The 26,978-nt window shown below is 38.7% G+C and overlaps 2 protein-coding genes across 9 annotated transcripts in view; one reads left to right on the top strand and one right to left on the bottom strand.

Annotated features, from left to right (window-relative positions):
• The first annotated feature begins 564 nt into the window (after nt 1-564).
• On the top strand, nt 565-26,978 carry PGM3 (phosphoglucomutase 3). 3 transcript variants are annotated; one of them, XM_005869934.2, is made up of 13 exons: nt 565-584; nt 1,906-2,111; nt 4,208-4,392; nt 5,726-5,793; nt 10,702-10,835; nt 12,486-12,681; nt 14,622-14,779; nt 15,490-15,573; nt 17,600-17,698; nt 19,137-19,250; nt 20,105-20,227; nt 21,175-21,348; nt 22,915-23,887. In XM_005869934.2, the coding sequence occupies exons 2-13, from the start codon at nt 1,908-1,910 to the stop codon at nt 23,002-23,004; spliced, it is 1,629 nt and encodes a 542-aa protein (XP_005869996.1). In that variant the 5' UTR covers nt 565-584; nt 1,906-1,907; the 3' UTR covers nt 23,005-23,887. The 3 variants fall into 3 exon arrangements, with proteins under 3 accessions (XP_005869996.1, XP_014398141.1, XP_014398142.1); XM_014542655.1 differs by lacking the exons at nt 565-584; nt 22,915-23,887 and adding an exon at nt 26,693-26,978; XM_014542656.1 differs by lacking the exons at nt 565-584; nt 17,600-17,698.
• DOPEY1 (dopey family member 1) overlaps nt 23,945-26,978 on the bottom strand; it is an 86,949-nt gene continuing 83,915 nt past the window's right edge. For 4 of the 6 annotated variants that reach the window (XM_005869935.2, XM_014542652.1, XM_005869936.2 and 1 more), the window contains 2 exons: nt 26,197-26,256; nt 23,945-24,341 (listed from right to left, as the gene is read on the bottom strand). In XM_005869935.2, coding sequence (XP_005869997.1) covers nt 24,036-24,341; nt 26,197-26,256 — 366 coding nt within the window. In that variant the 3' untranslated portion in view covers nt 23,945-24,035. The remainder of the gene's footprint in view (nt 24,342-26,196; nt 26,257-26,978) is intronic. The other 2 variants (XM_005869937.2, XM_005869938.2) reach the window with 1 other exon arrangement.

Raw genomic sequence — 26,978 nt, 5'->3', positions numbered from 1 at the left:
CCTGGGCGGGGGTCTCGGGGCCTCGGGCCGGAAGGGAAGGGAACAGCCCGGGTGCTGACGATGGAATGGAGGCGGGGGGGCACGCTTAACTTTTTCAGCGTGGACACTGGACTTGGAAGGACTTTTAACAAAAGCGTTCACGTACCCATTCAAAGTCGTTTCAGCACGTGAAACGCATGAAGGGGTGGACGCATCTTTAATAATAACAAAAAGACTTTTTGGACTTACAGGGCTGGTTTACGCCCTATGAATAACCGTGACACATTACCCACGGGTCAGTTTTTAACAGAATGTGGTCATGCTTGGGAAAGAGGTTTGATCACTTTGGACGGGACTAAGTCAGCTTGGCGAGCGCCAGCTTTCTTCCAACCGAACAAAACATTTTCCTCCATTTCCTTTAACTTTTGTTCATTGAAGCAATTAAGGGCAATAAAGGAAACAAGATACAGGCACACCTCATTTCAGAGCGCTCCACAGCTGTGTTTTACAAATGGCAGGCAAGGTCCTCCACCGGCCGAAGGTTGATGGGCTTTGCTGGCGGTGCTCGCCCACTGCGGCTGCTGGAGGCGGCCCGCACCTGCCAGGTTCGCCCGTGGGAGGCTGGCAGCTGGGGGGCTGCTGCTCCTCTCATGGCTGATTGGAAGGAGGGCTGACCCAGGGACTGAGCAGTGCACACAGCTGAGGCGGGGAGCCCCAAGTTCCACCGGGAATGGGACTATCCCAGAGGAGGACGTGGCCAAGTGGACTAAGAAAAGTTAGAGGGCTAAGGGCCAATGTTTGATTTTTTAAAATTAAAGGTAAAAGGAAGATGTTGTTAGTTTCAGAGCTTCCTTCCTTCCTTCCTTCCTTCCTTCCTTCCTTCCTTCCTTCTCCAAGGATATGTTCATTAATTTGAGAGAGAGGGAGGAAGGGGGAGAGAAACATCAGTTGCCTCCCATATGCACCCAGCAGGATGGAAATGGCAACCTAGCTGTGTGCCCTGAGCAGAATCAAACCCTAACCCTTTTTGGTGTGTGGGAGGGTGCTCCAACCAAGGGAGCCACCTGGCTGGGCCAGAGTTTAACTTAGAAGTGTGTCCTGGAACCACCCCCTGTAAGGTATTGGAGAGGAAGGAGACTGTTACCCTTTGTTTCTCATCTGGGAATAGTCTCTGTAGGCTCGGAAGAATTACAAAAGAACCGCACAGATTTCCCACATGTTCTGGGTATGTAGGTCCAGTCCCCTTGAGAGTACGACCTTGGGCTTTAGGGTCATCAGTTACCCATCGTAAATTTAGCTCATTTAACTGAGGCCCAGGCCTAAGCTGTTTCACTTGTAAAATGAGGTGATTTTTGATCTTGTAGGAGTCTAGGAATCTTGCTGTGGAATCTTCATTTTAGTTGAGAGTGGACCATTTTAAATTCAACCCAAGTCCAGGGATATCCCTAGAGCCAAAATGGGAGATGAGTTGTGAGATAAACTGACCCCTGCCCTGGAGTGGACAATATAATTGGGGCAAGATTTTCTAGGTACTACCAACTCCCAGGACTTGTTCTGTCATTCTTTTCTCTCTTAAAAAATGGTCCTTTGGCCCTAACCGGTTTGGCTCAGTGGATAGAGCGTCAGCCTGTGGACTGAAAGGTCCCAGGTTCGATTCCGGTCAAGGGCATGTACCTTGGTTTCGGGCACATCCCCAGTAGGAGGTGTGCAGGAGGCAGCTGATCGATGTTTCTCTCTCATCGATGTTTCTAACTCTCTGTCCCTCTCCTTTCCTCTCTGTAAAAAATAAATAAAATGTATTTTTAAAAAAATGGTTCTTTGGGGAGGTTCAAAATGAGGCATGCCTATTTGGGGTGGCAGTTTTTGAAGCAAATGGTCCTTAAAAGATTTCTTAATATGCCTGAAAAATATTCCTTAATTTTGTAGACATGGATTTAGATGCTATTACAAAACACTCAGCATTACATGCCAAGCCCAGTGGACTCATTCTTCAATATGGGACTGCGGGATTTCGAACAAAAGCAGAACATCTTGATCATGTCATGTTTCGCATGGGATTATTAGCTGTTCTGCGGTCAAAACAGACAAAATCTACAATAGGAGTCATGGTAACAGCATCACACAATCCTGAGGTAATGCATTTAGTTCTCTGATCAAGCAAACCTTTATTTACAAGACTAAACCTTAATGTGTTGAGCAGTTTGACCTAGTGTTCAAATTCTAATTCTAGGAATGGGCCATCACGTCGTTTTGTGCCTTTGGATGTGAAATAGCTTTTTCTTAATGAGTGGTCATATGGCTCATGATTCATTAGAGGGTGTGGAGAGAAGAAATGAGTCTGTTATTTTTGGGGGGAGTGTCCACATTAGAGAAATAACAGAATGTCCTTCCAAATTAGTTGCCACAGTATCAGTAATAAAAAAATCTTACCTCTGTTAATTTAACAGAAATTAGAGAGATTAGAAGCAAGGTGGGGAAAGGGCAAACGTTTGCAAAGACGTAGTACATTTTGAAATTTTTCAGACAGGTTTTTTTAATAGCCAGGGAATAGTTTCTTGTTCTGAAGAAACAGCCAAACAGGAGGCTCCAGGGATCCAAAAGTGAGCTCTGGACAAAATGTTGATGAGGCTCATGGTGTTGGTGTTTATGACAAGTTTTTATCAAAGGAGTGGAAGCCTGGTGTATGGATTCGTGCACATTGAAAGGAAATTAATTAGGAGGTGGCACCTGGGGTGGTGCTGGGGCTCAAAGGGTGTCTGTGAAGTGAGCAGGGTCCCTCCGGCAGGTGGGGTCCCTGGGCCTGGCCTTCGGGGATTAGGCTAAAACCAGCAGTCCGACACCCCCTGAGGGGTCCCAGAGTTCGAGATGGCACTCTGCAAAGTTTCTGTTGCTCTGCAGATCCTGTGTTGAGCATCTGCCCCCCTGGTGGTCAGTGTGCATCATAGCTACCCGCGAGTCACTTAGCCTTTTATAAATATAGATTCCTTTTGATACAACTAAACTTTTATTCTGTGGCTCACTAATACGGGTGGGGTAAAAACAGTTGTGAGTATGCGAAACACAATTTATTCTTGTATTATTATTTATTAATTATTGTATTATTTTCCATATGAACAACTGTAGACCTACTTTTGCCCCACCATGTACATGATTTGAATAATATGCTTCTGTTTGGTTACTATGGCATGAGATTTTTGCCTTTGTAGCTAAAACAAAAGTAAGTTAAAGCTATGTAGGATTGTAACCTCTTCCCTCAAAACATGAGGACTTTGCTTGTCCAACTTCTAAATGTGCATTATTATAAATGCATGTCTAAATTTCTGTAATTTATTAATGATTTGTAGGCAGAACCTCATATTTATTGCATTTCTTAAAACAATTCTGAGCTGTTTCCTTCAGTTGACATTCACTCTAAACCAGTAATCGCCAACCTTTTGGACCTTACGGACCACTAGTGGTCTGCGGACCACCGGTTGGCGACCGCTGCTCTAAACTGTACTTTTTTTCCACCAGAAATTTGAGCAGGACAGAATTAGGAGTCAGTTTTCAGCTTCTGTGCCACCCACTGGTTGACACACTGGCCAGGATGTGCTTAGAATCGAAAGTAATAGTGAGGAGTTCTAGGCCCTCACTCTGCTCCAGCTGTGCCTTAGTTAACGGGTGGTTAAAGCACAGATGGCAGCCATTTAAAGCTAGTGTAGTCTATTGGGTGAAAGAGTCAGATGGACTTAACGTTTTACTATCAGCACTGACACTTCTTGGCTGTATGAACGTAAGCAAATAACTTGATCTGAATCTTCGTTTTGTCAGATTAGAATAATAATGGGATCATTAGGTTGGTGTGTGGGGTCATGAAGATCTACTGAGCTAATGAGTACAAAACACCTAGTGTAGGGCCTGGCATTCAGTAAGGGTCACTGGTGAAGCTCTCAGCCATCACTGTCTTTTGTTGGGAAAAAGCATCTGAAATTTACTTCCTCAACTCTCCCTTTTAAAGATGCACAGATGCTCATGTGCTATACAAATAGTTGAAGGTTAATAACTAAGACTTTTTACATTCTTAACTAAACATCATTATTCATTACCCACTTTATTGACTATATGCTTTGGCTCTTCCCTTATGTTTGAAATACTAGCAGGTGAAAGAATACATGGTTGTTTATAAATAAAAAGTTTTTACCATAAAAAAAAGATGCACAGATGGCTTATCAATTGTTTTTCTTTTAAGGAAGACAATGGTGTCAAATTGGTTGATCCTTTGGGTGAAATGCTGGCACCTTCCTGGGAGGAACACGCTACCTGTTTGGCAAATGCTGAGGAGCAAGATGTGCAGAGAGTGCTGCTGGACATCAGCGAGAAAGCTGCCGTGGATCTGCAGCAAGACGCCTTCGTCGTGATTGGTAGAGATACCAGGTGACCATCGAGTTAGTGGTGCAAGCAGCTTTGGGAACTCAGTATAAGTGATTGTAACAGTTTTGGTGCCATGATAAATGGAAAGAAAGACAACTGCCCGGGAGGCTTCTCCCCTACCTGGCCTTTGTAGGAGACACAGGAACTAAGTCAGCACTGCAGCTTGGGTTTTGGAGTCAGAACACCAACTCCATCACGTACTATCCACTTTAACCTTTTGGAGCTTCCCTTTGCTCATCTATAAAATCTTGATGATAAGGCCTAACACAGGGTTTTTGTGAGGATTACATGAAATAATTTACGCAAAATAATACATTTCATGGCACGAGAGAATTAACAAATGTCTCCCCCCTGTACTTCTAGGTTTACTTTTTCCCCTGTAGAGTAAGAACACATGATTTTAACTCATTATTTTTAGAGATATATTTTATAATCCCGTGTTGTTGGCCCATATATTTATATTATTTTCCCATGCTGGAGTTCACTGTAAAATATTAAGTTTATTTCTACAAATTTGTCATATTTGGCAGCTTTTACCTTCCTTTACAAAAAGATTTTTTTGTAAAATGTTAGATTAAAAGTGTGCTTTGAAACAAGCATTCACATTTATATAAGATTTGGTTTAAGCCAGAGATGCTTTCTAAAGGAAATTTTTACTCCATTTCTTATTGCTTTGCACTAGTGTTTTACCCTTAAATGTGTTATCAGAGGGACTACCATCTATCACTGATTCCATGATCACTGGTATGTATAGGTAGCAGAAATAGCCAGGTGACTTATGTTCTGAAGCAAATGATCTCACAATAAAGCCATCCACATGTATCTGCCTCTTGCCTATTAACTAGTTAAAATGATACAGAACATCTTTTTCTACAAGGCAGTTATATAATGATATACAAGGCAGTTATATATTGCTTTATTTTCAGATAGGTAGATAATTTGTTCTTATGTTTTAAAATGAAAAGTGAGTTCTATTTCCTTGATACTTTAATACCCAATGCTGCAGTATTAGTTACTGCTCTTAGGCAGTATGTGTAGTTATTGTCAAACTTGACAAGGTATTTGGGTATGGTGTAATTAGTGCATCCTTTATATCTATTTTCTAAATTCATTTAAAAGCCAGTATCTTTCCAAGAAATAACATTGTAAAAGACTACTCATACTCTACCAAATTATTTTTTTCAGAGTTTTCATACTTGACAGGTTTCAGTTCAAATATAATGACCTTATTATTCTGATATTTATAGCACATAATTTCAGCATTAGCTTTCAGAACTAGCCATCTACCTGTTGGTTTCTGGATGGGAGGTACTATTTTTCCTCTTTTGTTTCCTAGGCCCAGCAGTGAGAAACTTTCACAGTCTGTAATAGATGGCATCACTGTTTCAGGAGGTCAATTCCATGGTATGTAGTTATCTTAAGTTGTAAATTAATTTAATATTTAAAAAACATTTTTAAAATGATAAAAGTAATACATATTTATTTTAGAAAGGTTTGAGAGTACAGATAAGCAAAGTTTTTTAAAAATGAATTTTAGGATATAAAATACTAGTCTTTAAAATTAAAAAAAAATTTTTCTGGGCGTGCATATTTTATTTTATGTATACATTCATTACATGTAGGAAGCATCTTAAACAGCTGTCTTTAGTAAGGCTGAACTTCTTGATATAAAACTCCTTGAAGTTACTTGAAGTCTATCCTAGGGAGTTTTTGTCAATATCAGGTATTCATTCCCTAATGGCTGATCACGTGTGGAATCAGCTGTTGTCTGTCATGTAGGTATGGAAAGTATCTTTGGTCTACTTGTAATCATGATTTTAAGTTTTGACAAGTGGTTCGGGGTTTTTCCCCCCTATTTTTAACAAATGAGGAAGTATTAAATGCAACAAAATGGAGGCTAGAATCCTCTTATATAGGTCCCGCCCCTTGTGAATACAATGAACCTGTTGTGCTTGGAGGTGAATTTTCCTAGTGTTAGATTGTTCTCATTTAAAAATTTCTTCTCTTCACCTTTTCAGCCTCCTTTCCAGATCCTGTGTCTTCCGTTCCTTCACAGATAACCTGGCTTCTTCCAATAGTTCACCTAGCTCACTTCTCTCTTTGCTCCTCTAGTCGTTACTTCGCCTACTACAGGCCAGTCTCCATCCTTGCCCCTCCAGTGAAAGGCCTCCTGACACCTGAATTCTAATTGTCAAATCCAGTGGGTGTTATAAACCTGGGCCCGGGACCTGCGGTGGGTGGTGGTGGTTGGTTAAGCTGCCCACACCCTGCATCCCTGTTAATACAGTATGCAGAGTGTGGCCTGCACACACACTTAGTTTCTGGGGAGAGGACTCATAGCTTTTGTGAGATACTCAAAGGGATCTGCAACCTAAAAATAACTTTTAGAATTTATGTTTTGAAATTTTTATTTCAGTCTATGTCTTGGCAGCTGTCCATAATTTGGCCCCCCTCTTTCTTTAAGCTTCCGCTTCCTTGGCCACTGTTCCTTGTTGGTCTTCTCTGTGTGCTCCTCTACCCTCTATCTTAATGTGGCCATACTTCGCTTCTCTCTCACTCTGCCTGAGTGGTCATCTTTACCGCCATAGCTCCAGCTACGTATATTCTTTCATTTACTCATTTATTTATTCATCAAACATTTCTTTTTTTTTTTTTAAATATATTTTATTGATTTTTTACAGAGAGGAAGGGAGAGGGATAGAGAGTCAGAAACATCGATGAGAGAGAACATCGATCAGCTGCCTCCTGCACACTCCCCACTGGGTACGTGCCCGCAACCAAGGTACATGCCCTTGACCGGAATCGAACCTAGGACCCTTGAGTCCGCAGGCCGACGCTCTATCCACTGAGCCAAACCGGTCAGGGCCATCAAACATTTCTGAATGCCTGTTTTTACAACCCATCAGTAGTCTATATTTCACTATTTCAACCCATAGTAAGAAACCCATTTGGTATCATGACGTGTGTATGTGTGCTTGTATGTATAGCTGAGATAAAAGTTTCCATACATACTACTTACCCATACTACACGATGTGCATTCATCTATTGCTTTAGAAAATGCAGACATGCAGTGGCTCAGCCTGCAGTGTGCAGTGCGTTGGTCTGAATGACGCCCCATAAAGTGGCTGCCCCTGCTTTACATTCACTCTGCCCAAAACTGTGTTCTTCCTAGAATGGTTATTTTCAACATTTTGATTCCATCTCTAGAAGCATCACTTTTTTACTGTTTTATTTTAGAAAAAATTGAGGCGTTTTTTTTTTTTGTTTTTTTTTTAACCTTTCCTTCATTTCTCTCCAGCTTCAGTGTATTTCAGGAAACAAAAGATTAACGGAGCTACAGCACAAGGAGCTTTGGGGGAAGCTACTGGAAGATAAGATTAGGGAGGTGAGCAGGGGCCAAGTCATTCCAAGCCTTAGAGGTCATGGTAAAGATTTGGATTTTAGTCCAGATGCAGTGGGTCTCCACCAAAGGATTTTAAGGCAGTCACTCTGGCTATTGTGTAGCGAGAGATAGGAAAGTTGTAAGAAAGGAAAAGAGACCAGTGAGGAAACTGTGCAGAAGTTTGTGCGAGAGTAATGATAGCAAGAGAAATGGAGGGACTTGAAATTAACATTTAACCCAAAGGATTTTGTGATGTGATGAGGATAGAGCTGTGAAGAATGATTTCTATGTTTTGGGGTTGATCAGTGGAATAGAGGGGTTATGCTTTTTATTAACTGTAAATAGTCATTTAGTGAATGTTTATTTGGTAATTTTGATATTGGTCATAAAATTTGTTTCATCCTTTAGTATGCCTTTTGGAATAGTTTTTCTCTTCCTTATACAGTTCTCCTCCTTAGACTTAAGCTTTTACTTATTTTGGGGGTTTCTCCATCTCCTCTCATCTAATCCTTATACCACAGCCAAGAACTTAAATGACTTTTCGCCTTCAGTGCAAACTCTAGTGCATGACTTTGAAGACTGTTGACAGATTTCATGAATGAATATTTATTGGATACTGGCCTATCCCTGCTATCTATTTCTCCTGTTCCTTGCTCATGTTGCCTTTTTTTGTGTGTTTAGATTTTTTACGATAAGCTATTTGTTTTTCTTGAAAAACAAATTATTTGTGGGACATTTTTGAGGTTTATGGTGAACGCAGAGTTTAATGTTTGCTTCTGCTGGAAGTACTACCTGGCTGGTTGATGACATGGTTCTTTGATGACAAGGTTCTTTTAGACCCGTGTGGTTATGGGAATTTGGGTTGGAAATCCATGGGAGGCATGTGATTGTGGTTATGTTCTTTAGCTGTGGGTTTTCCCTCTGCTGTGCTGAGTTCTAAGACAGCTTTTCTGGGAGGGGACTTTTGACTTATTTTTTTTTTACTGCTCACTCGAGGAGAAGTTTATTGATTTGAGACAGAGAGAGAAACATTGATTGGCTGCCTCCAGTAGCCACCCTGACCAGAGTTCTAACCCACAACCTAGGTACGTGTCCCAACTGGGAATCAAGCCTGCCACCTTTCTGATGTACAGGATGACACTCCAACCAACTGAGCCACCCAGCTGGGTCTTGACTCACGTTTGTTTTTGTTTTTTTATTTATTGTTGAAAGTATTACATATGCGCCCCCCCCCCCCCCCGCCATTGTCCTCTCCCAGCCCCCCTGCATTGTCTGTGCCCATTGGTTATGCCTCTGTGCATACAAGTTCCTTGGTTGATCTCTTCCCCTCCACGACTCACTTTTGATTCACTTTGACTCACGTTTGCACTGAAGAATAGTCCTCTGGGGCCTCAGCTTTATGAGGGCCTGGCCTTCTACTGGGTCCCCCCTTTAGAACAACATGGACTTTTTTGCACTGAAAACCATAGCTCAATTTCAAGTTTTGAGGAATGTCCAGAGAATAAAACTAGTTTCCTTGGCTCTAATTGTGGAGTTCTTCTGTTTAAATAGATTTTGGCCTACTTCCTCTACAACTTGTTGGTACTGCAGTTACTTCTAAAAAGAAATTTTTAATCTAGCATTTCTGGTTGTTTGTAGGAGTGTTCATTTGAATTATGTAGTTTGCAATGTTACTGGAAATATAACTCAATTACAACTTTTCTGTACTGCTCTGTGTTTTTTTATTTGTCTATACTGAGTGATTTTGTTATCAGTAGTTCATATTTCTTTTAGAATTGAGTTTGTGTTCAAAGTGTATTTTTTTATAACCACCAAACAGTTAACTGAATTTGACACTACCTACCTGGAGGTAGTGCTTAATCCTACCTCAGTCCCATAAGACTGCCATCCCCGCACCTCCTTCACATCCCGGTCAGGTCGTCTGGGCTTCTGACCAATCTGGAGCCTCCTTGGGTTGGGTTAATTTGCTAAAGCAGCTCACAGAACTCAGAGAAGCATTTTACTGACTAGGTTATTAGTTCATTATAAAGGATTTAACTCAGGGACAGCTAGGTTGAAGAGATGCGTAGGGAAAGGTGTGTGGAGAGGGATTCAGAGCTTCCATGCTCTCTGAGCATCCCAGTCTCCACATGTTCACCAACTAGAATGTTGGCCTTTTGGTCTTTTGAGTTTTTATGGCGGCTTCATTACATTGGTATGAATGATTAAATCATTGGCCATTGGTGACTGAACCCAATCTCTAGCTTTTCCAGCCTTCCTCTCTGAAGTTGGGGGTGGGGGAAAGGGCTGAGGGTAGCAACCCTTTAGTCATGTGAAATCAGCCTCCATGCTTAGATTACCTAGGGGCTTTCCAAATGTCACCTTTTTTTTTTTTTTTTTAAATCCTCACACAAGGATATTCTTTCAGTTGCTTTTTTAGAGAGCATGGAAGGGAGGGAGTGGGGAGAGAGAGAGAGGGAAAGAAGCATCGATGTGAGAGAGACATATCAATTGGTTGCCTCCCACACAAGCCCCAACCAGGCCTGGAATTGAACCTGCAAAAAGGTGCATGCCCTTTACCTGGAATCGAACCTATGACTCTTCTGTGCATGGGCCAGAGCTCTAACCACTTGACACACCGGCCAGAGCCCAAATATCACTTTTTTAAGGTAATAAAAGACATCATATTGCTCTCTTTGTTTAAGAAATCCCAAGGGTTTAGAAGCTCTGTCAGGAATGGGGACAAAGACCAAATACATATTTCTTACTATAAATTACAATGTGACATGCACTTGTAATGATTTTAGTGGATATTTTTGCTTTTTAAAATTTAGCATTTTGTGTTTTCTGAACTGTATTTTGTCACCTTCAGTTCCTTCAGTATGAATCCATTTAAACTTTTTTCTTTGTTAAGAAATGTGATACACTGCTTTCTTTCCTTCTGTGACAGACTATGGCTTGCTGACAACACCACAGCTGCACTACATGGTGTACTGCCGGAATACCCAGGGCCAGTATGGAAAGGCAACCACAGAAGGCTACTACCAGAAGCTCTCCAAGGCCTTTGTGGAGCTTACCAAACAGGTGAAAACTTGAATGTTAATTACATAGTTTGTCACTTCTCCTTTTTCCAAAAATTCAGCATATCATTTTCTTTCCAGGACTACACAAATTCTGGTCCTTGCATCCTAACTGTGTGTTGGCATTTACTTGGCAAGGCATGTAACACATCCTTAGATCACTGGGGGAACAAACATGGTGGTTTTCTTGTGTTATAAATAAGTATTCATTCAGATGAGTTTACTCTTTTTTTTTTTTAAATATATTTTTATTGATTTTTTACAGAGAGGAAGGGGAAGGGATAGAGAGTTAGAAACATCTATGAGAGAGAAACATCGATCAGCTGCCTCCTGCACACGCCCCACTGGGGATGTGCCCACAACCAAGGTACATGCCCTTGACTGGAATCGAACCTGGGACCCTTCAGTCGGCAGGCCGAAGCTCTACCCACTGAGCCAAACCGGCCAGGGCGAGTTTACTCTTAAGTAGGTGCTATTGATATCACACTTGAGGCATCTTACTGTTGAGATTTTCTTGTTAAGGGAATTGGCATGTTAAACCTGGATGAGATTTGAGGAGCTTAATTCATTTGATCAATAAATATTGAGTGTATGTTATTGTCAGGCACAGCAAACCAAAACAAAGCCCTTGCTCTCATAGAATTTATATTCTGGGATGAGGATGGGTAGGAGAGGAGACTGTCAATTAGAAAAAAAACAAACAAAAATGCCTCGTTGTGTTATATACTATGAAGAGAATGAGAGATGTTTTACTGCTCATTTCCACCTTTGAAAGACTGTCATGTGACATAGACTATATTATTTTTAAGGAACCCTGCTTTACTGAGGCTAAATCTAAGAAAGCTTGACCAAAAAAAAAAAATTAAGAGATGGTCTAAATTAAATTACAGTACCCAGAGAGAGAGAGAGAGAGAGAAAAACAGCGGTTCACCTGTTAACAGCTGTGGACCAGCTAACAAGAGACTGCTCACATTAGCAGGTGTCTTTTGGAACTTCAGATTAATTTCCAGGTGCTATGCCTGCAATTCTAAAGAGAGAATAGCCAGGCATTTTTGAACCCCAGGAGCCTCTGCCTCTTATTTAACATGAACTTCCCACTTGCCCATAACCTATCCAAGGGAGCAAACACTCTGACTTGGACTCTGTGCCTATCCAGAACTGGCCCATTCACTTCTCCCATCCCTTTGTCTATAGCTAATGTAAATCCCTGTAAACCACTCACATCGTTCTCCCCGTATGTGATGTATAAAGACACTTGCACAACTCTGGGACGACAGCGTCATGTCTGTCTTTTCTATCTGGCTATGCTGCTGGGGTTTTAGACTCTAACCCCAAGAGCAGTCCTTTTTTTCTAGCAATGACTTTTAAAAAAGACTTTCAGCTGTGAAAGTAAATTTTTTGTTTAACAAACTCCATTTCCATAAGTCATTCAATCATTGAAACTGTTCCTGTGTCAAAGTGTTCAAAAAAGGGTATTTTAAAATTTTACTTTGATGTTTTATGATTTTCATCTGAATATGTGTGCCCTTTTGTTTCTTGATTTAAAATAGATGAACTGAAATAATGGAAGATGTTTACATATGGGTATGCATGCCTTATGATTCACTCTTATCTTTAGAACTTGAGATTTTCCTCCCTGTGTCTTTCCTTTAAGGCTTTCTGCAGTGGTGACGAATGCCTGTTACTTAAGGTTGACTGTGCAAATGGCATAGGGGCCCTGAAGCTGAGAGAAATGAAAAACTACTTCTCCCAGGGGCTGTCAATTCAGTTGTTTAACGTTGGGACTACAGGGAAACTTAATCATTTATGTGGGGCTGACTTTGTGAAAAGTCATCAGAAACCTCCACAAGGTATGTAAAAAATTTGTTTTTGGAGTTTTGAAACCAATCTCATTTACAAACAAAAGTGGCCAAATGAGGAGCCATGCATTTGGTTTTTGTGTCACTTTAGACATCTGGACACCTTCCTACACATCAGTGCCATTCCAAACATGGACTCTGCCTATGGGTCACAGGACTCCTCACAGCGTGTGGAGTGGGAAAGCAAACTCAGAAATTGGTAATCTGGAGAGCTTGTTCACACACTGATTCCTGGGCTCTCCCACCAAATTTTGGAGTCTGTAGGTCTGGATCGGGTTTGTAGAGCACAGGAATTGGCATTTCTATCAAGAGTCCAGGGCTTTTTGATGATGCTGGTCTGGGGACCACACTTTGAGAATCACTGATCTAAAGAATAGCAATAGGTAAGTAGCATTATTTTTCATCTTATTGAATTAGACACACTGTGGAAAAAGAAGGCTCCTGCTGAATTATGTGTTTCCAGAATCAGTGTTTTCCACAGTGGGCATGTTAGGAGGGAGACTGTTCTTCAGATTGTAGTTGTAGTAAGAGGTTTCTATATTTAGCTGCATTATAGATTCAAAATTGTTAGCCTGGTTTGCAAATGTATTTTGTTTGATCTGTGTGTCTGTGTTTAATTGCATTAGTTGCCACCACTTATTTTTATTAATTTTTGTTTATTGATTTTAGAGAGACATCGATTTGTTGTTCCCCTAATTTTGCATTCATTGGTTGATTCTTGTGTCTTGACTGGGGATTGAACCCTCAACCTTGATGTATCGGGATGACGCGTTAACCAACTGAGCTACCTGGCTAGGGCCATTTTTAAAATGCTTTGATTTCACTTAAATATTGGAATCTGGCTTCTTTTTACCTCATGTCACGTGTACTGGATGCAGTAGAGTGGCTCCATACTAAGACAGGACTGCATTCTTCAGAATTCTACAGACCTTATCTAGTGGCTTCTCACATTAACGTTACTTTATGCCTTACTGTAGTAAGCATTTAAATTTCCAGTTTAACCAATTTAAGCTCCCTTTCATTGGTTGCTAGTTTTGACTACTACTTTACCTGCAGCTCAATTCTCAGGCCCTGATCTATCCATTCACTAAATCATGAGCTTTCTATCTTGCTGTAGGCACTGGGGCTATAGTATGAACAAACCATAGGCCCTGACTTTCATGGAGCTTGTGTTGAACCCTGTAGTCAATCTTAAATTCATATTTACTGCCTACTTGCTTCATGTTGCATTGGCAATATGTTGACATCCTTATATCTAATAAATTTGTAACAGTTACTGAGGTTTCAATAATTTTATGCAAATTACAGAAACCATTTATCTCTCATGGGCTATAATTCTGTTTTGTTTTTTTAAATATATTTTTATTGATTTAAGAGAGGGAGAGGGAGAGATAGAAACATCAGCTTCTTGTTATTGATGGTGTGAACAATAAAAATCATTCCTATCTGAATTAAAGCACATACCTCATCTATTGCTGATTTTTTTTATATGTAAAGGACATAGTAGACTAGATAAATTGCATTCAGGAATACCTGTAGCTTTTAAACAACTATATGGGAACCTATGTTGCCAAACCAACTGGCTTATAAAGTGGAATATTATTTTAGCATAATGTCAAGTTCAGCATAGAGTTTGAATGCTTCTTTTTCAGTTAGCTGTGAAAGAATTTACCCTGTAAAAACTACCAATAAGCCTGCATACTGTTCGAAGATTAAGACACTGGTTTTTATTTGGAAGGATAATTTTAACTATTTCTTGAATAATCATAGTGGACATGTTTACATGTAACACATAAGACCAGCTGTGATCATACTTTAGTGAAAAAATTTCCATTTACAACTAGAATAAGAAAAAAACCTAAAACTTTTAATATTGAGTTGTATTCCCGTTTTTTAGACTGAAATGCATTTTTAATTATTCTGTGTACTAGGAATAGAAATGAAACCCAATGAAAGATGCTGTTCCTTTGATGGAGATGCAGACAGAATTATTTATTACTACTATGATGCAGATGGCCACTTTCATCTCATTGATGGAGACAAGATAGCAACACTCATTAGTAGTTTCCTTAAAGAGCTCCTGTTGGAGGTATGGCAGGGAGTGATTGACTACCCTTTAAAACTAGACTTATTAGTGAAATAGTTCTTTAGCCTCTATAGCAGTCAGTTGAATGTCTCAAAGGCACAATTTATGGGAAGTTCCTTACATGTGTGGCTGGAAAATACAAAAAGATATGGTTATTCTAGACATTTCAACTTTGGAGAACTGGTTTTGGAATCTGAAGTTACTCTTTGCTTCCTTATATTGGCAAAGTTTTATGATTTGAAGCTTTATGAAGTTTTGAATTCTTCATAACTGACACTTTAATAATGGGAGTTCCACCATAAATCCCCAAAGCTTCAAGCTTAAATAGGAAATCTCATCCTCAGAGATTTGTTTTGATCTTTTGGAAGTCTCTGGCTAGCCTTATAGGATGAATGGGAAGTAATTATTATGATCTACTTCAAGATATACTTCAAGAATTCAATAAATACTTTTATTTAAAAAATTAAAGAGATACAGATCAAGAAACCACATGTTTCTTTATAAAAGATTCCTTGTAGAATTGTTTTAAATAATGCCCAGAAGTATTTTAGCTTTTTTTCTGGCCTATATGTAAATTTTGATTGAGTCATTTATTTATTGCATAAAATAAGGCACAGCTGAATTTGTTGATCACTTTGTCATCCTTTAGAACGTACGTTTGCTTTGGAGTGTTTTTGCTTTAGATGCATGGTCATTTCATTGTTTTTGCCTAGATTGGAGAAAGTCTGAATATTGGCGTTGTACAAACTGCATATGCAAATGGAAGCTCAACACGGTATCTTGAAGACGTTATGAAGGTACTGAACCATTTCCATTTTCTGGTGGTTTCTTAATTATATTTTACTAGAGGCCCGTTGCACAAAGAGATTCGTGCAATAGGCCTTCCTTCCCCTGGCTGCTGGCACCGGTTTTCCTCTGGCACCCAGGACCCAGGCCTTTGGTCCGGCAGCAGGGAGGCTTGGCTTCTCCCCTCCAGCTGTAGCAGTCTTCACTCTGGCCGGAGCCTTCAGTCTTCGCTCTATGCCTGCATATGCAAATTAACCACCATCTTTGTTGGGTTATTTTGCATAGTCGCTCTGATTGGCTGGTGGCCGTAGCGAAGTGGCAGCAATTTGCATGTTTCTCTTTTATTAGTGTAGACTGTAAGATATTTCTGTGTGGAAAATAATACCCTCATAAAAGTGAATAGGTTGTAGTGCATGAAGCTGAGTCTTTGTTCATGTAAGGCTAACTAGAAATTAAAAGAAAAAATTAAATTGTTCCTGATGCAAAAAAAGGGCCTTTCTGTCTTTGCAGCCTTTTAGCAGATTGACTATGATGTGTATCACTAGTCTGGCTTAATGCTTATTCAGTAATAAAACTGTCTTCTTACTCTTCTGTGGAGAAGTTTTTTGGGTTGATAGATTCTGTTTCTGATTATTTCCCCAATGTCCACCAGATGACCACCGTCTGTATGACACTGCTCTAAGTGTTAGAGGTTCATGGCCAAACTTGGGTCTGTTTGCCTTGACTCTTTTTCTCACTAGCTACTGCAGTCTTTTTTAACTTTTGTGTATCCCTTTATAAGTTCCTGCATTTTGCTATTTTTGTCTTGCCACTCGTTTTAAAGTAGGAATGGTGAAGCCAGGTTCCTATAGGATCTGGATAGCTGAAGTGAATGAGTACAGTGGGCAGGTGAGGACTAGGAAGAGTGTGCCCAAGCCAGCTGTGAGGAGCTGAAACAGAAATTTTCATGTAAATTTCTGACTTTTTAAGTCTTGGCAACTGATACAAATTTTAAGAAAAATAGTAAGCAGGCACAATAAAACTCATCTGGAGGCTGGAGTTTGTGATCTGATTGATTTCAGGGTGGGGCAAAAGTGGTTTACAGTAGTTACTCAAGGGAATTCCATCAGGGGCCCAATTGCCTACTTTTCACAGGATTTTCAGTATTCAGGTGGTTGTTTTACTATTTTAATTCCTGTGTTCTGTCTTAAAAATCCCTTATAGGTAAGATACCATTTAAGAAACTGAGTACATCAGAAACTGTTACTTTTCAACCATTTTCTAATAAATTAACCCTTTTCGTTCCAACCTCGAGGCTGACTCGACAGACCAGGCGCTAGAAGCAGGTCCAACGTCGAGCAATAAGAACATTAAAAAGTTCAACATTCAATCCCGTCAATTAATTTGGACCAGACTGTTTGAATTCCAAAAATAACATTGGACCGCAAAGGGTTAAATACTTTTAGTTCTAATGATTCTTGAGGCTTCTTAAATCCAATCAAATGTCCATCTTATTTGGTCTTTTTGTAGTTTTGCACTATCAAGACTTTGACCACTGTTGCCAGTCCAACCACCATAATTTCCTACTGGGATTAATCCTAGAAAACTCCTAATGGCCTCTTCTTAAGCTGGGAAATCCAGCCTGCTTATAAAGGTTTATTGGAATACAGCCATGCTAATTTGTTTTTGTATTGTCTGTGGCTGCTTTCACAGATAATGAGAGTTGAGCATTGTAACAGACAATGTGGTTGCAAAGCCTAGAATTGGCCTTTTATAATAAAAGCTTGTAAACCTCTACTCTAAGCCACTCTTCATCCTGTAGCTAAATTGAGCTTTCTGTACCAGATCATGTCACTCCTCCATCCTCATCTCTCTCGCCTTGCTTTTCCCTTGTTTTTGTGCTTCTAAGTGCCTTCTCTTACCACTTTGGTTTCAATTGCTTTATCTTCCTCACTAGATTAAGCCCCAGGTGTTGCTCCCTATTGTATCCCTGAATAGTAGGTACACAATGAATTTGCTGATTAAATAATTGCTGTTATTTTTTTTAATGTGTTATAGGTCCCAGTCTATTGTACTAAAACTGGTGTAAAACATTTGCATCATAAGGCTCAGGAGTTTGATATTGGAATTTATTTTGAAGCAAATGGGCATGGCACAGTAAGTTCTCTTAAACAGTTACAACTTTAGCTGGCACTTTTTTTTTAATGATGGGGATTCTATATCTGGTTAGTAATAGGTAATATTCTACTTTGTTGAAATTATTGGGATGGTAGTAGAATTTGATTTGGTTGATCTTCCTTTGAGAGTGAAGAAATAATGCTAATTTGTTCTTACAGTATAGTTACTTATAAGAATGCACATCTTAATTTTTTAATAAGCTGGTTGTCTATACATCATTTAAAAATACTCTGTTCAACTGGCCATAGGTGGTAAAAAGTATAGTAGGTGTGGTAAATTGAAAAGTGTTGGATAGCTTGAGAATTAAGTTATAAACAACTGGAAATGTAATTAGCAGTAAGCATACACTTTTTTTTATGGTGCTCTTAGCAGACAGAATGTTTTTAAAAGTTTTTTGAAATATAACTCACCTGCCATAAAATTCACAATTTTGGTGTGTAAAATGGTTTTTAGTATATTCATAAAGTACATAATTTTTCTTTAGATGTTTTAATACTTTACCTCATTTCATAGATAGATTTGAGGTGCCCAACACAAAAACTTATCTAGGTCAAATAATTTTCCTCATGAATTTCAAAATTGGCTTCTAGAGGCAATGAATGAAAGTAGAAGTAAAATAAGTTCTTAGAAAATACAACTAAAGTAACTTCAGTGATCTAATGCAGAGGTTGGTGAATGAATATAAAGGGTAGATAGTAAATATTTTAGGCTTTGGGACTATAATGTCTGTTACAACTGGTCAGGCCTGCTGGTGTGTGGTAAATGAATGTGTATGGCTGTATTCTAGTCAAACAAGTGACCAGCTGCACCTTAGTTTACCAACAAGTAAGTATTTTAGCAAGTGGCTGAGCATGGTATGCAGCTCCTCCTCAGTGGCGGGCATCTGAAGGCACTAAAATCATGGGAAAGGCATTTCAAAATGACAGAAATCTTGAGGAACGTGATGTATGTTATAATAAATAGTTTGGCACTATTTGCCACAATATGATATAGGTGAGTGGAGTGCGCTTTCTACTTCTGCCTGGCTTACAGTCTTAATTTTAGGATAAAAAGATACTAGTTGCAATGAATTATGTACTTCAGGTAAAATGATACAGATCCACCTAAGAAACCTGGTTGCACAGAGCTGATTAAACTGGCTGAGGGACAAACATAATGAACCCATGTATGTGATCACCTTTGCCAAGGTGGTATTTTATTTGTCAATAACCAGTTTTATAATCCACAAAGGACCTTTTTTCTCCTTAGTAATATCTTTTGGGTTTTACTTTGATCTTAATTTCATACATTGTAAGGCTGCCATTATTTTTCCCCTTAGTTTCTCTAGATTCATTGAGAATTTCAAAAGTGGTTTAGCATGATAGTACTTATGACTGGGCCTGCGGTAGTTTTGTGATTGTGTACGCTCTCATTACAGGTGTTGTTTAGTAAAACTGCTGAAATGAAGATAAAACAGCTAGCAGAAGAATTAGAAGATAAGAAAAGGAAAGCTGCTAAGATGCTTGAAAACATTATTGATTTGTTTAACCAGGTTAGAACTGATGGGCTGGTGGGGCCTTGGTTACTTTCACATTATTCATAAAGAAGGTGGACAGAATAGTGGGCTTATATAAAAAATTAAAGTGGTGAAGTCCTGCAAGCTTTCTCACAACCATGGCCCATACAGTGGAGATTTACACTGAAATGACAATGACAGAACATTGAAGTGCTTCCCTTGCCCTACATTTTTTGATGAAAAATTTCATTAGATTCAGCCTCTGAGTATATATATGACTAAATATGTTTTTTAAAACCTATTTTCTCAAAACTCAGGAAGAACAATCAGTTGTCTCGTGGGTCAGACTGGGTAGAATTGGAGTGTGACTAATGGCAGTGGAAGTAACATTTGAGCATCTTGCACATTTTGGGCACTTTACATACCGTATTGTGTAAACCTTGCTGTAACATAGAGAGAAGGGTTATTATAATTGTCATTTTATATATGAAGAAACAAAGGCTTAGCGCTAATAAGTGGCAGAACATGGCTTTAACTTCAGATATGTCTTACACCAAAGCTCCTATTTCTCCAAGACTTTGCATGATGCCTTCCATAATGGCATATCTCAAAAGGGATCTAGTTACAAAGAAAAATTTGAATTATAGAATGTTAATGCTGGAATCTTAAGAGTTATGTAATTTCATTTTATAGCTAAGGAGGAAGATTAAAGGCAAGTTTTTCAAGAGCTAGTTTTTTCCCCTCATTAACATTTAATTTATCCACACCAGTTAATGTTGCTGCATAGGGGGAGGAGCAGGAAGCACAGGAAACTTAGTTTTCTAAGACACATTCACATCTAATCTTTCCTTGTAGTTGAATGGTTCCTTCCATTGTCTCCCATCTTGCAGGCAGCCGGTGATGCTATTTCTGACATGCTGGTGATCGAGGCAATCTTGGCTCTGAAAGGGCTGACTATACAACAGTGGGATGCTCTCTATACGGATCTTCCAAACCGACAGCTCAAAGTTAAGGTGTGAGCAAGATTTTAAAATTCTTTTTTAAAAATTAAAACCTATTATTTCAAATCTCACTATATAAAAATGTTTCCCAAGTGTTTCGTATTTCATTCTAAACATAAATATTACATGGAAAATAATGTCTTATATCATCTAACTGTATTTTTTCATATCTTTAAAGATTACAGAATAATTCTTAACCATTCTATTCTTTGAGAAGTATTTGGTTTCCAAATCTATTATAACTATATATCACTGAAAAATTATGGAAAACTTAAAATATACATATAGAGAGAACAAAATAATGAACCCCTATATACCCAGCTTCAGTAGATTTTGAGTTGTTCCCTCTACATTCTCCACATTCCCATATTATTTTGAAGCACATCCTAGATAGCCTATCATTTAGAGTAAAAATAGATCCTCAGGCTAGATGCTGAGTAGAATCTGTGGGCTCAAAAGGAGAGAATTTTTAAAAGGCATTTAAGATAAACGGCTAATTGATTTCCATGTAGATTTATACCAGTTTACACATTCACCTCCAGAGTTCACAGAAATTGCTGCTGATTGTTCAAATTAGTCTGGAGCACTGTGACTAGGAGATTCTCATGATTCTCTTACATAATAGATGATTTTTTAAAACTAACTTGATCAGTGACTTAAGTCATACAGTATTTACTGGCCGTTATTTTAGTGGTAGCTGTAAGACAGTATGTGGAAATGTTATTTCTTTTTGCTAAAGGTAGTTCTTTGTAGACTGAAGAAACTAAGAAAAGTTGATATCATCAACCCTGCTTTTGGCAGAAATAATTATAAAATTTTAATGTAATTTCATTGTATGCTTAATTTGATACTTTACTTTCTGTGCTGTACTTTGTGTACAAGAAGCTGAAATGTAGCGCTGTTATTGTTAAATTGAAATGGGGATGAAATTATAACAAGCATGAAATGCTTGTGCATAGGTTGCAGACAGGCAAGTTATTAGTACCACGGATGCTGAAAGGAAAGCAGTCACACCCCCAGGACTACAGGAGGCAATCGACGACCTGGTGAAGAAGTACAAGCTTTCCCGAGCTTTCGTCCGGCCCTCTGGTACAGAAGATATAGTCCGAGTATACGCAGAAGCAGACTCACAAGTAAGCTGATACAGTTCTATTGAAAAAATGTGCAGTGGGAATCCAGTAATAACATAGGTAGTGGGGGGTGGTAGTAGGAGGTGAAAACTATTTTAATAGTGTTGCAATCTCACTGTGATAATTAAGGATTTCATGTCTGATATTTGTTTATGGAGCCTTTTAGGTTCATATTAAGATTACGAAATTATTTTCATCAGTGGTTGTTATATAGTTGAACAGAATTACACCCACTTAGATTCTTTCCCCAAATATTTTTCTTTTGATTTATTCTATATTTCCTAAAAGCCATATTTATAATTGTGGCATGAATAACTAATAGGTACTTAGCTTGACACATGTTAAACTATTTTCTGGTTGGTTTTTTTTCCTACAAAAACATAATCCTGTTGTTTCATGAAAACAATCAGGGTTGAGGTCCATTTCTGAAATTCATGTTTGACTCTGGACTCTCAATTTGTTTTTTGAAGTATTTCCTTTAAATGACAGCCTTGTTCTGTGCTTTTGCTGTTTTGGTGATAGGGTCAAATCTTTGTGATTGGATATTAAAATTTGCCCTCTCACACATCGTTTTCTGTCACCATAAATCCTTGATAAAAAATTTGCACAGTGGAGGCAAAATAGTCTATTGAATAGGGGCTCAGAAGGAGACATTTTCCATTAATGTATACATTAGCTGGCAGCTTTTCTGCAGAAGCCTTAGGCCAGGGGTCCTCAAACTTTTTAAACAGGGGGCCAGTTCACTGTCCCTCAGATCGTTGGAGGGCCGGACTATAGTTTAAAAAAAAACTATGAACAAATTCCTATGCACACTGCACATATCTTATTTTGAAGTAAAAAAACAAAACAGGAACAAATACAATATTTGTATTTGCATGTGGCCTGCGGGCCATAGTTTGAGGACCCCTGCCTTAGGCCATCCTAGAATCCTATATAATAAAAGCCTAATATGCTAAGTGTTTAGTCATCCGTTCAACCAATCAAAGCATAATATGCTAAGGCTGTTTGAGCAGTCACTATGATGTTCACTCACCACCAGGGGGCAGATGTTCCGACTGGTAGGTTAGCTTGCTGCTGGGGTCCAGCTGATTGATCAGGACTGAGTAAGATGGGCTGGACATGCCCTGGAGCCCTCCTGCAATCCGGGACCCCTCAGGGGATGTCGTAGAGCCGGTCTCGGCCAAGGGACCCTACTGGTGCAGGAATTCATGCACCAGGCTTCTAATGTAAAGAATAAATACCCCTGGCGGGGTGAGGAGAGGCTATCTGGGGAACTTAAGAGTTACTCTTAGGATAATTATGGCTGTGTTTTGCCTTTAAGGACTATGTTTTATTAAATATATTCCGTTTTGGAATAACTATAATCTGATTTGATTAAGAACTTACCTTATTTGAGAGACTTTGACTTGTTTCCCATGTATTTAAGGTGGTTAGAATTTGCTACTGAAAGATGAAAAAAAAGTGTTCATTTGAATTTGTTAGTGAAACAATCAGGAAGCTCCCTCCCCTTCCCTCAGGGTTAGCTGCAAGTAGCCTTTCCCATCTAATCACCTTTAATGTACTTTTCAGGAAAGTGCAGACAGCCTGGCACATGAAGTGAGCTTGGCGGTATTTCAGCTGGCTGGAGGGGTTGGAGAAAGTCCACAACCAGGTTTATGAAGACAATTTTTACATTCTTGAGAGACTGGATTTTTGAAAGGTTTTTATAGAACGGTAAAGCCATTATTGTGACGGTTCAAACACATCTATAACCATAATGTTTACTGCACCTTAATGGATTGTTTCTAGGTCTGATTGTTTTTCTTAAACACTACCAGAATAATTCCTTACACTCGTTAAATTCGTTGTTTTTTTTAAATGAAACTTACCTCTAGTTTCAGTCTCACTAATGTAAGATATTGGGGCTTACATATATGATTCAATTAACTTTATAATGTATGCTGGGAAGAAATCATGAGGGCTGCTGGAAAATTAAATCTTATTAGCAACATGTTGGGATGTCTTTTCTGTAGCCATTACCTAACCAGGATGTTGTTTGCAGTCAATTGTTCTCCAGCAAAGTCTTCAGAGTGATTTTTAAGTGACTTACCTCTTCAGTTACCATCGTCAGGAGCTCAGAGGTGGGATATGGAGGCTGTATATCTCTGTACTGAGGTGGACGTGCTACATGTAAAGGGATCATGTCCCAGGCTTCGGTTATTCCTTATTCCTCTTAGTGAAGGTATGTGGGAGAAAGCTAATTGTAATGCATCACCAAACCTCTGGCACTAAAATATGGTTAATAACAGAAAGAAAAACTCCCCAACCAATCTAAATTAAACCAATCTTGACGCCAATAGAAAAAAATGTGCAGTGTGTATTTTGCAGGTTTAAGAGAACTCAGGACAGTAAAACAATGAACTATATATGCATATATAGATCTCTCTTAGGCACCATAATCAATATGAGCCAACAATATTTATACGTGATCCAGGCCACATTCAGACGTTTGCTCTTATTTACAAATACTTAAATTAAATACAACCTGAAATGTTTGTTACATCATACAAAAAAAAAAAAAAAAAAGAAACTATAGAACTCTTTTTTTAAAAAAAAAAAAAAAAAAAAAAAAAGAAACTATAGAACTCAGAGTAATGTTTGTTTTAAATGATAACATTTACATTTAAACTAAATGGAACCACTTGTGGTGCTCAAGTTTTTATCACTCCTTCCAGAAAATCTTTTTCTACCATCTCTTCTATTTTTTGCCTGGCTTTGCTGGAAAATGGTTTGTGGTTTTCCAGTTTCATGTCCGTATTAGGGAAAGTGTTTGAGTAGAGGACAGGGCTCCCTGAGTGTCCCACACATCGGCTAGTGACTTTGCTGTTGAAGACTTGACTGAGCACATTGAAGAATGGCAGGAGCTGCTCAATACTGCGCACGGTACAGATGGTGAGCAGCAAGTGCCCCGGCTCCCAACCTAATGTTCTCCCTGAGTTGTCTTCCTCTGGATTTTTCTGCAGAAAACAAAAAGGGAATTGTTATTAACAGATGTTATAGTACATGAGAATACTTAAAAAGGAATAAACATCAATAAACAGTTAAACAAATACAACTGATGATATTACATCTTCATTGTAGACTTAAGATTCTTGCTTCTAACTGAGGCCTTTGGATACCAGTTATTAAGTGAATATAGAGGAGTCAAACACTGGTTACATTTTTCAACTAGAATGCATAAAGAAGCTTAATAGAATTGGTTTTGGATAGGGAGAGTCAAATATTAAAAGTTTATTTTGTGCTTTGCATATACTCAAAAAGCTCCCAGATTTCTGGACTCCCACTAATGTAACCAAGGACTAGGTCACAAAATGGCTACAGAAGGCCAGGAAGGAACAAAGATTCTTATACATTTTACCATTAGTAACTCAATTCCCTATTAGCCAAGTGGCTTAAACTTGCCGCAAGATGGTAGCAGGACCCAAAGTGAATAATTGTCATCAGCACAGAGAAAGGAAAGGAACCCTCGGGAGACTGTTTCTGTGTTGTGCTAAACAATGTGGGGAGGAGAGCTGGAACTGGAGTAAAAATATCCAGGTTAGTGCCCTAGCTCTGTCATTTACTTACTGTGTGTCCTTGGGCAAGATACAGAACGGTTCCTCTGTAAAATGGGGGACTCTATCTTGCAGCAGGAAAGTCAAATGAGAATGTATATACGTAAAAATTCTGTCAACTAAATAAACACAAGATCATCTGTGTACTAAGAAGCTAATTTGAAAAGCCACTAAATATACAAACACAGCTGTTAGATATCAATATGTCTGGAAAAAGTTATAAGAACTAAAGATGCTTGAACTTAGGCAGACTCAAAGATATGAAAACAAACACTAAACTGGAGAAAAAAAGGAAAAATCAAGTGGAACTCAGGAAACAGAATTACAATCTGTCATATTAGTTATAAGATCAGATGTTGCCAAGAAACTTGATTCTACCTAATATTTTAATCACTAGTTTCCTAGTGGAGAAAGGAGATGCAAAATCCAGTTCATTTTCTTGTGTGTGCTCACAGATTTGTTTGCTAATTTTGTTTGCCAATTTAAAAATAAAATCCTGAGAAAGGAAAAAAGATTTAAGTTAAAACAGAAGACTATGTGAAGAAAAAAAGATCATCCAATTCTTTATGGCCAGAAAATCTCAGCTATCTCTTAGTTAATATAATACGTTAGTAGTGATTTAACCTCCAGTCTCAATTATAGGCTATAAAAAAATATCTTCCTGCCCAGATGGCGTGGGTCAGTAGTTGAGCATATGCCTGGGTTGTGGGCTTGATCCATCTCCCTTTCTCTTAACTATAACACTTGCTTTAATGACAGTCCCAGGACTGATTTTCACAGTATTGACTACCATTAGTTGGCTGACCATACCACCTTTAGTTCCCTAAATCAAACGACAATTCCATAGTAATTAGAGCGTATTAAACATTATCCTAAAGTAAAATGAATATATTTGATCCCTCTACATAAATATTTTCCAATGTAAGAGAACTAAGGTTAACCTTTTGTTTATGTTCCTGTCCAGATGTACCTTTAAGAGAGGGACTTAACTAAGCGCTTGACCAAGAAGAAGGACTTGTCTTAGTGTACTGCTCTTAATCAGAATCACCTTCCTCAATAATAAGTAAAATTAAAAAGTCAAACACGTTTCCATACAAACGGTTTCTCCTTTCACTTCGCCAATCTATACTTGAAGAAAGACTTCCTTTTTAACTCTGTTGTAATGGTTGAAATTCAGACCTGGGTTTATGTCTCAATATTTGGTACAGATGTGGCAACTTTTGCTGCCATATTACAAGCATCAAAAAGCCACCCTCACCTGATGCTTGGTCATCTCCAATCCCTCCAAAATCACTGTCTTAAAGTCCTCCTCCTTGTCCTGTGGAAGGAAAGAGGAGAACTCATAGCCTTTGTTCCATGAAAAGTATGCTTGGCCATGAAGGCCTTGTTTAAAGTGTTTTGGGAATGCTTTCCAATCAAAACTGTTTTCTTACTCTGTGGGATAAGATTGTCATATTTATCCCTTAGATAAGGGAGGAATCGTATAAAAATGCTCAATAATGACATGCAATGATGACAGAGTAAATGTGCCTAGGGGTCATATATAGTCACCTTGCTTCTGGATTTGCTATCATGAATATTTTTTCAAACCTGTGATATCAAAGTGGAAGTACTTAAATCCTACCCTAAACTCTGGACCCAACTTTCATCTTTGACTCTGTCCTTTTACTTGGTCCCTAAAGAAATAACTTGATTTTAAATCCTTCAAGTACAACCTCCTTTTTAATCACCTGTCTCCATTCCATTTTCTATAGTTTGTAGAATGTGGTTTTGGAGCTACTGCCTGAGTAGGGGACCCCAGAAGACTGGAAAATTTCTGAGCACTCAAAGCACATTCTGAAGACTAGAACTCAAAATCCCCAAATTGTACAATTTACTTTTTAAATTTTTGAAGGCAAAATAAAAGATTTGTAACAAAGGCTCACTGATGGCATGCTGAATTCATACAACTGACCCTTGAACAACTACAGGTTTAAACTATATGTGTACACTTATATACAGATTTTTTCAATAAATGCTGTAAATTTATTTTCCTTATGA

The sequence above is a fragment of the Myotis brandtii genome, unplaced genomic scaffold, assembly GCF_000412655.1.
Source record: "Myotis brandtii unplaced genomic scaffold, ASM41265v1 scaffold31, whole genome shotgun sequence".
Lineage (NCBI taxonomy): Eukaryota > Metazoa > Chordata > Mammalia > Chiroptera > Vespertilionidae > Myotis > Myotis brandtii.
The sequence above is the reverse complement of the archived record's forward strand: the minus strand, read 5'-3'. Positions and strand labels throughout refer to the sequence as shown.